This window comes from Gastrolobium bilobum, unplaced genomic scaffold, assembly GCF_033153095.1.
Source record: "Gastrolobium bilobum isolate Gb01-03AN ecotype WA unplaced genomic scaffold, APGP_CSIRO_Gbil_v1 utg3268, whole genome shotgun sequence".
In the NCBI taxonomy this organism is placed as follows: domain Eukaryota; kingdom Viridiplantae; phylum Streptophyta; class Magnoliopsida; order Fabales; family Fabaceae; genus Gastrolobium; species Gastrolobium bilobum.
The window spans coordinates 854,318-864,882 of record NW_026899992.1 but is presented as its reverse complement, the minus strand read 5'-3'; the positions used below and the strand labels follow the sequence as shown (position 1 = coordinate 864,882).

Sequence of the window (10,565 nt, the reverse complement as noted above, 5' to 3'; positions counted from 1 at the left end):
CCATACAAGATTCCATCTTATTTGACTGTTGTTGTAGGACGTGTGCCGTAGCACCCTAAATCCGAATATGGTTTGATCTGGGCTTGCACCCTTTCCATAATTCTTTAGGTGTCTTTACAACAGACTTTGACGGAACCAAGTGAAGAAGGTGCATTTCCTTCTCTTAGGCATCTCCCTTGAACAACATTGGCAAAGATGAATAACTGAACATGATCTTCACCAAGTCTAGAAATGTTTGATTTTTGCATACTGCAACTTCATTCAACTAACGCGTTCTTAGAGTTGACAGTTACGAAAACTATCCCCTCTTAAATCAGGTAAGACCTGAAATTACCAGACAGGTAGCCAAACCCTTTAGTAGACCAAAGTAGTTTTTGATTTGAACACCTACATGCTTTTCTGCCTCAGACTAAACCTCTTGGAATTTCCAAAAGCTTTAGACTTATGGCGCACTTGGTTCATCTGTCCAAATCCAGAGTAAACATTCATATAATGAAGTACTCATCACCTCTTCTGGTCTGAACACTAATTGGTCCACATACATTAGTATGTACCAGTTCCAGTTGAATAGTTGCGCAAACCTTTTTGGCCCTTGTAGGATTGCTTGGCCACTTTACCTTCCAAATAGGACTAACATGTAGCTGTTAGTTAAAATATTATTGAACTTTCAGTTCCTCTTTTAACTAAAATATGTTTCCTACTTGAGATAATATGACTCAATCACAAAGGCCAAAGTTATGTTTCATTTGAAACTTTTATTTCTTTGGTGAAAGTTCTTGTTCATCATCCTTTCCATTCAACATAACAAATTTAAAAAGGGTATAGGACATAGGTAATAAAGACTATTTAAACAATGTACCAGAACAAAACAAGACGAAGATGAATTTCGAAATGTAACTGAGGAATCAATTGCATTGTCAAACCATGTTTTAATCAAAACAACTAACAATAATTGAATTCCTCTTAAAATCTGGAACAAACAAATAGTCACCCAAAACCATAGTCTTATAAATAACTTGTCCTACTGCAAATGCAGACACAAGTTCCCATTTTCAAGCTTAAAATATCTATGTCCATTGCTGACAGGTATCCATGTTTGAACTACTACAAAGAGTAACAAACATAATCAGTGATTCCTGAATAAATAATTCATTCACTGATCAGGCCTAGATATACCCATGTCTGGTTCTTTTCATCACCTCTGGGCAATTTTTCTTTCAGTATCCCTTCAGTCTGCACTTGAAGAACTTGCCTTGCAGCTTCTTCATAGCAACTGGTTTGACAACTGATAACCAAGTCATTTTGTTCTTGTTACCACCCTTGGGTTTCCCTTTGGATTTAACAAGACTCATAGCAAAACCTGCACCGACTCCATTCTGTCTAGCAAAGCTGCTAGACGCAGCAAACATGTCATTAAGAGTCTGAAGCATTTCTACTCCACTCTTAATCATGTACACTTGCTTCTGCAAGTATTTGGAAAGACTGACTATAATATAGCAGCGAACTACCATATCTGCCATTTCCTAATCTGAGAAATGCATCTTAGTTTCCTTAGACGCATCCTCTGCAGGTTGCTATGGCCCTCGCATTGTCAGGACAAATTTTAGCTTCCATGTTTTAGAACAATATCAAAAAATTTGCTTTTCACTTATTCAGAGTTGGTACCATCTAGAGGTTTCCGACTCAAAATCATTTCTAAGATATTTTTTGAAAAACATATAAAGCACACAATTACAAACAAATAATGCAATAAACAAATGAAGTGCGAGTAGATTCTCATAACTACTCTTGTTTATTGTTAACAATCTTTCAGTTTATCTTTACAAGGCTTACGATGGGCAAGTCACTTGTAAAAACCAAAATTGTTATTTGGGCCTTCAGTGCCATTGCCAGAGCCTCGATGGGAGGGTTAACAATTTTACCAAAGTTGAAAGTAATTAACCATTGTTTAATTTCAAAATTATCCTTAGTGTCTAAGCATTGCCGACGATGGGCCGTACAATACTTTACTAAAATTTTGAAATTATTAAGATTTAATCTAGTGAAATCTGATTATCCTTATCCGATGGGGCTTCAGCGATAACCATTTCACTAATAGACCCACAAATGGAGCCCACAGGTTTTAAAATTAATTAATTTTTAAAACCTTCACCCATTCAACATTTTTGTTTGAGAATTTTCATAAGCCCAGTCGAATTCATTGTTTAATTTCAAAATTATCTTTAATAACTTAGTATTATCGACGATGGGCCGTACAATACTTTATTAAAATTTTGAAATTATTAAGGCCCAATAAAATCCAATTATGCTTATCCGTTGGGGCCTCGCATGATTATTTTATTGATAGGCCCATAATGCGCCTGAAGGTTAAATTAATTTCTTAATTTAAATATCCTCCCATTGATATTTAAGTCCAATCTAATAAAATCCAATCATGCTTATTCGATGGGACTTCACATGATTATTTTATTAATGATCCTATAATGCGCTTGAAGGTTAAATTAATCTCTTAATTTAAATCTCCTTCAATTCAACATAAGCAACATTTTCTAATTTCCAAGAATTATTTAATTGAGAGTATCCTTTGTTTGATTTCAAAAACTATATAAGTAAGAGCGCCGATAAACGTGCACTAAGCTTAACATAATTTTGAAAGCATTAAGGTCCTGAAATCCGGTCACTTTACGTATGCTCCGAACAATCATGATACATGAATGTTGTATGCAGCGTGTGTTATTCCATGACCATTTCAGAAAACCCACAAATTACTCGCAAAATAAAAGAATTCTCTTAGGAAATTTTCTCTAATTATTTTTCTAGATTTAAATCATCCAAATAGCTGACGTAATTATTAATCTAGATTGCAACAATCATAATAATTATCATTTATGAGGATAATTTGAAATCAAAATAATTTCCATAACGATTATTTGTCTTGACGTTAATTATCCAAAATTAATTAATTCAATTATTAATCTAGATTTTTAATAAAAATCATAATAATTATTAATTAATTTCTTAGGATGATTTAAAATCAAAATAATCCCATAATAACTATCATACTAGTCGCTGAAGACATAATAGCTATTATGTTCATGCAATCATACAAGTTATGCAACAATATGGCACCACCTATCCTATATGGCATGTTATCGCAATAAAGCATGTTATCAATCATATAATTTATACCAATAATAAAAGCATTAAATAATAAAATCTAATTACTTTAATCCATGACATTCCTATTTTAAAGAAAATAAAAAAAAATGTTACAACTTTGGAATTCAACTTTCGCCTAGCCCATAGTATCTGTCTCAAGCCCCTTTAGGGTTTCCATGGGCCCAAAGCCCAAAGACCCAATCCTTTGGCGAGAAACCCTAGGACGCGAAAGAGGAACCCTAGCCGTCAGGTCTGCCGCGCCGTCACCCGAAGTCAAATCAGGGTGAAACTCCAGGGGAAGGACCGCCACGTAGAGACGAGTGCACCGCCGCCGGAACCACCCAAAAAGGTGGCCGGACGCTCCCTCACTCTCCCATTCTTTTCAGGAGAGTGGCGGCCACTCTCAGCCTCTTGTGGAGGCGCGTGGTGGAGCATGGAGTCTCCGATGGAGGTGATCCACCCACCGTTGCGTTCGTCTTTCCGTCCTCTTTCCAACCATATATAGATAGCCCCATTCTGAGATCGGTAAGTCCTCGAAAAGTCTCCGACAGTGCTGACTGCGCATCTTCCTCGCGATTTCTCGATCTTGAACTTTTACAAAATATTGAAAAAATACACAGAAATTCCAAAATTAAACAAAAACAGCAAGGAGGAAACCTAATCATATGGGATTAGCCTCCTTGTTACAAATCGAGAAATACACGAGAGACCCTAACCATGGATTAAAGCATTTTTACTGATTAAAATTTAAACTTTTATGAAAATGAATTATAAAATACACATGCTAGATTCATACCATAATCCTAGAACCCTAGGTGCCACATTTCAAGAAGCAAAACTAATTACATGAATAGTGAAACTAGATTCACATACCAATGTACAGTCAAGGCTCTGATACCAATTGTAGGAAATCTTAGATTTATGCGGAAGCGGTTTAGGACCTAGTACATTGGTATGCTTACCGAATCATCCTTGTTTCACAATTACCTCTCGGTGCGCAGGTCTCGTGTAGAATCTTCCCTTGTAGGATTCCTCTTCACGAACAGCTCACCTCAGCGCCGCAGCATGAACAACCTCCTTGAAGCTGGACTGTGGCAGATCTTCCAGACTATCTCTCGAGGAGGATGAGATGGTTGTGTGGGCAACCGTTCAGATGATGAACGTCTGCCTCTTGGGGTTTGTTTCTGATGATCTGTTCACCTTGGAGGCACAAGAGGAGAAAACTATGAATATATACGCTTAGGTCTTAGACATAACTCAACCCTAAGCCTCATGAGCTCAAGTGTCACTGAAGCCCAATAGGACTTTAGTGACCAAAAAAGCATATATCCAACAAAGATGCACCAAAATCAAATTACGGTCACGTTTCTGCCTGGTCAACTATATCGATCGTAATTTATTATATACATATAGCAATTCAGGCTTTCAGAATTCATGTACGCTAAGTCAAAATAAGACCTTTTGATTCTTATTTTTTTTTAATTTTTTCGCTGTATTCAAATTTTAATGTCTAAGCCATCATATATAACTTGTTTAACTATATTCAACAAAACACATTGATATCACTAGCTTGGCAAAGTTTTCTTTTTCTTTCACTTACATTTTACATAATGAAAAATAAAAATAAATATCTACTCATATATGGACATGAGCCAAATTTAGATCGACGGCCACCTTATTCAATTAGTTAGCGTTGAGTACTGTCTTCAATCTTCATATAAGCTCTAAAATTTCAATTTGATCTATATGTTATTTCAAGTTGAGTGCTAGTATTGTATACAACTTTTATGGAGTAAAAAACAGAGAGGATAAGAGTGATAAGGAAGAGCTTAAGCCACATGGTAATATGCTCCAGCGGTTCTTCGAAGTTACGGTGTTTTACAAATTGGCTGTAGCGAAGCCTTTTTTACTAGCCCCCAAAGACCAAATTAAGTCCTAGCCATATTTTAAGGATTTGACCGATATGCATTTTCCCTATTTCTCCTTTCAAAATCAATTTCATTCGTCAACCAAGAAGATTGGGGAAAAAAAAAATTAAAATTAGGTAAAAGAAGAAAAAAAACAACAGACAATGAAATCATGTTATTCTAGAAAGGGATCAAAAATGCCAAATACATTTCATACCGTAATCCACGATCAGGGAGATTTGTATTATTCCAAATGGACTTTTATGTCTATTTATAGTGTTAGGTATCAGTTGCTATTAATATCATGTAAGCAAAATCGCTAAATCATCTCAAAACAGTTAAACACGAGCCTATTGAGTTTATTCTTTTCTATCATTATTTTTGACAGACTTAAACTGTTAACTAAAAAATTAAGTGTTTACTTACTGGATCAGGGGATAATATTAAATTAAAAATAATATATATATAGAAAGAAAAGTAAATCTTATGTTGTAGGAGAATTCAAATCTCATGTCATAGATACATCAAGTGTGGGACTCACTTATTTAAAAAAACAAAAAACAAAAAAAATGAGTGACACACCTTTTTTTGATATGTGTAAGAAGGGTTTATTTTCTCATGCAATATCAGAAAAACAACCCCCCCCCCCCCCCCCCCCCATATATATATATTATAAGCATCCAAACGAAATTGGTTGATTTTGTATGGAAGTTTCCGGTTAGTCCACATTGTACACCGTCGCTGACCAAACATCTGACATCACTTAAGTTAAGACCCCACTCGCTATGAGGCTTCCCTTGATCTACACGACACCTTCCCAATCAACAACCCTTCATTTCATTTATAAGCTCCTCTCCTCGCTTGCGTTATTCTTCTATAAACCCCACCTGCAATCTCCTTCTTCCTTCATAGCTCACCCTGCTTCCTCCACCAGAGTGAGCCACATCTCCTCAATTTCACGCACGCAATGAACACGCCACGTGGCTTCTACCAAAATGGCGGAATATTCGCCTTTTGTTTCTTCCTCCTCATCTTATCCCCACTCATCACCCTCGTGGGAGCACAATCCAACAACCCAAACGATCCTTATTACAACAACAACAACCTCAACTTCAGCCCCTCCTTAGCCATCATTATCGTCATACTCATCGCCGCTCTCTTCCTCATGGGCTTTTTCTCCATCTACATCCGCCACTGCGCTGATTCCCCCTCCGGCAACATACGCAACCTCGCCGGCGGAGCCGCCGGACGATCCCGGAGGGCGGCGCGTGGGCTCGATCCTGCCGTGATCGAGACGTTCCCAACCTTTGAATACTCCGCGGTGAAGATTCATAAGATTGGAAAGGGCGCGCTTGAATGCGCGGTGTGCTTGAACGAGTTCGAGGAGACCGAAACGCTGCGTTTGATCCCGAAATGTGACCATGTCTTCCACCCAGAGTGCATCGACGAGTGGCTCGCTTCGCACACCACCTGCCCCGTCTGCCGAGCCAACCTTGCCCCCACCGGCGACACCGTGCGTGGAATTCCTGTCCTCAACGCCGAGGGGGAAGATGTCGAGGCCCAGAACGACGTCGTCGAATCCGATCCCGAACAGCAAAATGCGGACGCTGTTCAAGACTCAAAAGAACTGGAAGTTATGCGCTTGAACCAGACGCTTAACCGAAACCGAACGAGAGGGTCGCGGTCGAGCCGGACGCGCCGGTTCCCGAGGTCTCACTCGACCGGCCATTCGGTTGTCCAACCGGCTGAAGACACGGAACGGTTCACTCTGAGATTGCCCGTGGAAGTGAGGAAGCAGATACTGAACCCGGAATTGCATCGGGCCAGAAGCTTGGTTATCTTGCCTCGACAAGGTAGTTCGCGGCGGGGATATCGAACCGGCGGAGAGGGAAGTAGCAGAGGGAGGTCTTCGAGGCGATTGGACCGGGGATTTAAATCGGACCGGTGGGTTTTCACGATGGCGCCGCCGTTCCTAGTCAGAGCTTCGTCGATTAGGTCCCCAAGGGTGGCTAATAGCGCCGGTGAAGGCACTTCCTCTAATACAGCTCCTCCGCCTCCGCCGGCTGTGGACTCGGCTCGCCCACCGGTTTAAACGCCCTCCTTCAATATTTCATTTTTTTTATTTGTTTTTTGTTGTTGGGCGACGATTTTTTTTTAATCTAAAATATGTAAAATGTGTATAATATATAGCACATTTATTTTTAGTTGAAGATAAATATCTTAGTCAGGATAATCCCATAATCATGATCATTTTGTTCGGTTCAAATTTGAGAAATAAAAAATGGAATGTGGAGAAATTAGAAAACATCAATTAGATGAGAAATAGAACCACCTACGGTGATGTGGTGAGCGTCCTTCCATATCTTAATTTTGTATTTTTGATTCTTAAGAGGGTGGTTTGCTCATTTGGTCAAGCACGAGGACTGAACCGAAAATGAGATGCACCATATAAACGTGTTTGACTAGGAGATGACCATGCTACTTTCGTTTCTCAATAATTATTATGTGGTATTTTCACTCCTTATATATGAAGGGGCACCGAAGTCTTTAGAGTTTAGAGTATCCTTCATCATGATGATATTTGAATTTCTCGCATTAAAACAAGTAATATAGAATTTGTCTCCCTGGTGTATAAAAAACAAAGCTTTTTTCAGGGGAGTTCCACACATGAGTCACATTCTGGCGGGTCTCTGTTGGATTGTTTAACCAGTGAAGAATGTCGTTATTGTAGGTGAGAATCACGACACTAATGACAGTGCTAAATAATGGTAGATGTCATTTAAGAACTTGCCTTCGGCTGAACTTTATTAATACTTTTGTCCAAAATTGAACTGCTCGTTTTGTCCAAAATATTAGTTGCAAACTAGAAGCAATGAATCCTAGCAGTGTTTGGTACGACTATTTGGTATGAAATGGTGGGAAAGTGGGATGAAAAATATTTAAGGACTTGGTGTTTGTTATTTTAAATGACATAAGTTATGTCATTTTAAGAGAAAGATAGACACAGAGATCATGGAGGAGAGAAAGTGAGTGGTTTTCTTAATTTAAAATTTAAATAAAAAAATTTATTCTGTGTCTATCTTTCTTTTAAAATGACATAAGTTTATGTCATTCAAATAACAAACATTTTTTCCAATATTTAATTACCATGTTTGGTACGAGTATTGTGAAAAAAAATTCAAACACATATTTTTCCATGGTACTTCCCTTTTCAACTACACAAAGCTGATCCTTGGTATTTTTTCTATGATTATGAATTCTGATTATAATATATCGAGTCAAAAACACCCTCACATATGTTCAATAGATTTATCACAGAAGTATGGGCTTTTTGACCACTATAGCCTTTTTTTAATAATTAATTACCAAATTGACCCTATTTATAAACTATTTCAAAAATTTAACCTCTCCAGAAAACATAACACCAATCTGCCCTTGTTTGACCGTTGACCATGAAGCCTATCCGGGTAAATTTTAAAAAATTTTACCTACCCGGGTACACCCCTCCCTACCCGGGTATATTTCTTGAATCTGGAAAATGTTTGAATTATTTACCCGGGTAGAGAGGGGTGTACCCGGGTAAATAATCATAACTCAAGCTTTTCTCTTCTTGCTTTTCTTCTTTGTTTCTGGTTTCTTTTTCAAACCTTGCAGAGTCATTTTAAGAATGGCCAATTTCTGAGCATCTGAGACAACCCTCTCCAACATCTTCCTCTTGCCATCTTCAGTTGTCTCTTTTACAGTTTTCCACAACTCAAGCTTGTCAACGCCCAATTCCTTCACCTCTAATTCTGAACATTTTTTTGAATTGTCTGACTGGTGACATGTAATAGCATCCTTTGTTGGAGCAGAACCTTGATTATTTGCTTCACTAATCTCAGGCATATGATCCAGTGGAATATCTTTCATCAATAACCTGTTTTCAGATTTTGTTCTCCATGCGTTAGTCCTTCAATTTAGAGATTTTCATTTGCTGTTCACACAAAGAGGATGGGCGCACACAACCAGTTTATGATTATTTACCCGGGTACACCCCTCCCTACCCGGGTAAATAATTCAAACATTTTCCAGATTCAAGAAATATACCCGGGTAGAGAGGGGTGTACCCGGGTAGGTAAAAAATTTTAAAATTTACCCGGGTAGGTAGGGGTGTACCCGGGTAGGCTTCATGGTCAACGGTCAAACAGGGGCAGATTGGTGTTATGTTTTCTGGAGAGGTTAAATTTTTGAAATAGTTTATAAATAGGGTCAATTTGGTAATTAATTATTAAAAAAAGACTATAGTGGTCAAAAACCCCAGAAGTACGCCATTGTCACTTTCGTGTTCTTCGTCTTCGACAATAGTATCACTATTCAAAAGTAATTGTAAAAAAAGATATGAGCTATGTTAAAAATAAAAAAATCTGAGGTGGTATTTTGGTATTCAAAAGTAATCATTTTTCATATTCAAAAAAATTAAAGGGTATTTTCATATTTTCGATTCACATTCCTATCAATATTTTATCATTAACCAAACATAGTATTAGTAAAATGAACCAAACTTTTTCGATAAAAATTTGGCTAACCAAATACTTTTTCGTAACTTATCCGGGATAAAAAAATTCTTACCAAATCCCTAGTCATATTTTTTTCTTGGTAAAAAAAATTATCTCTCGTACCAATTAAGGATGATGTTTATTACAAATTAAACAAAGGACGAAAAAGAAAAGATTTAGTTAACAAGAATAAAACAAAGGAACACCTGCGGCCAAAATAAAGAAGAAAAAGGAAAAGATGTTGATGGGATATGCATTTTTAGAAATTATGTTTAGGGACGTGCATGGGTCGAACCGAATCGATTTTTTTGAAAAACTGAACCGAATTAATTTAAATGGTTCGGTTCGGTTCAAAACTAGTTCGGTTCGGAAGTGGTTCAGTTCGGAACCGGTTCGGGTCGACCCTCTTTTGAAAAGAAAAAAATTTAAAATTTTAAAAATAAAGTTATAAAAATTAATTTGGTTCGTTTTGAAAATGGTTCGATTCGAAAACGGTTCGGTTCTTAACAGTGGCGGAGCTATGTATTAGTTAGGTGTGGCCTCGGCCCGAGCTAAATTTTAACAAATTATACTTATTATATATAATTAATTATAATTTGACCTGTGTTAAAACTATAATTTGGCCTGGACTACAATTTATAATTTGGCCCTATCTAAATAACTTATTCATTACATAACCCGAATTTTGAGTAATGACCAACACACCGACTATCATCAAATAGCTTGAAAAGTCTAATTATCACAATGGTATATATATTTAGAGGAAGATTATACTTACAACTTTTTTTTTTACAACCTCTTACAATCATATCTTAACACTGTTGATTTTCGTCAATTAACGGTTATAATTTTCGCCAATTAAACTCATTAATTAATTATTAATTCACAATAAATAATAACTGTTGATTGATGGAAATCAACGGTGTTATGATATGGTTGTAAAAAAATTGTATGTATAACCTTC

The 10,565-nt window shown here is 37.2% G+C and overlaps 1 protein-coding gene across 1 annotated transcript; it reads left to right on the top strand.

Annotated features, from left to right (window-relative positions):
• The first annotated feature begins 5,836 nt into the window (after positions 1–5,836).
• Positions 5,837–7,308, top strand: LOC133294770 (E3 ubiquitin-protein ligase ATL6-like). The gene has a single exon (XM_061493522.1). It carries the CDS (start codon positions 6,034–6,036, stop codon positions 7,156–7,158), a length of 1,125 nt encoding a protein of 374 aa, XP_061349506.1. The 5' UTR covers positions 5,837–6,033; the 3' UTR covers positions 7,159–7,308.
• Positions 7,309–10,565: the final 3,257 nt, after the last annotated feature.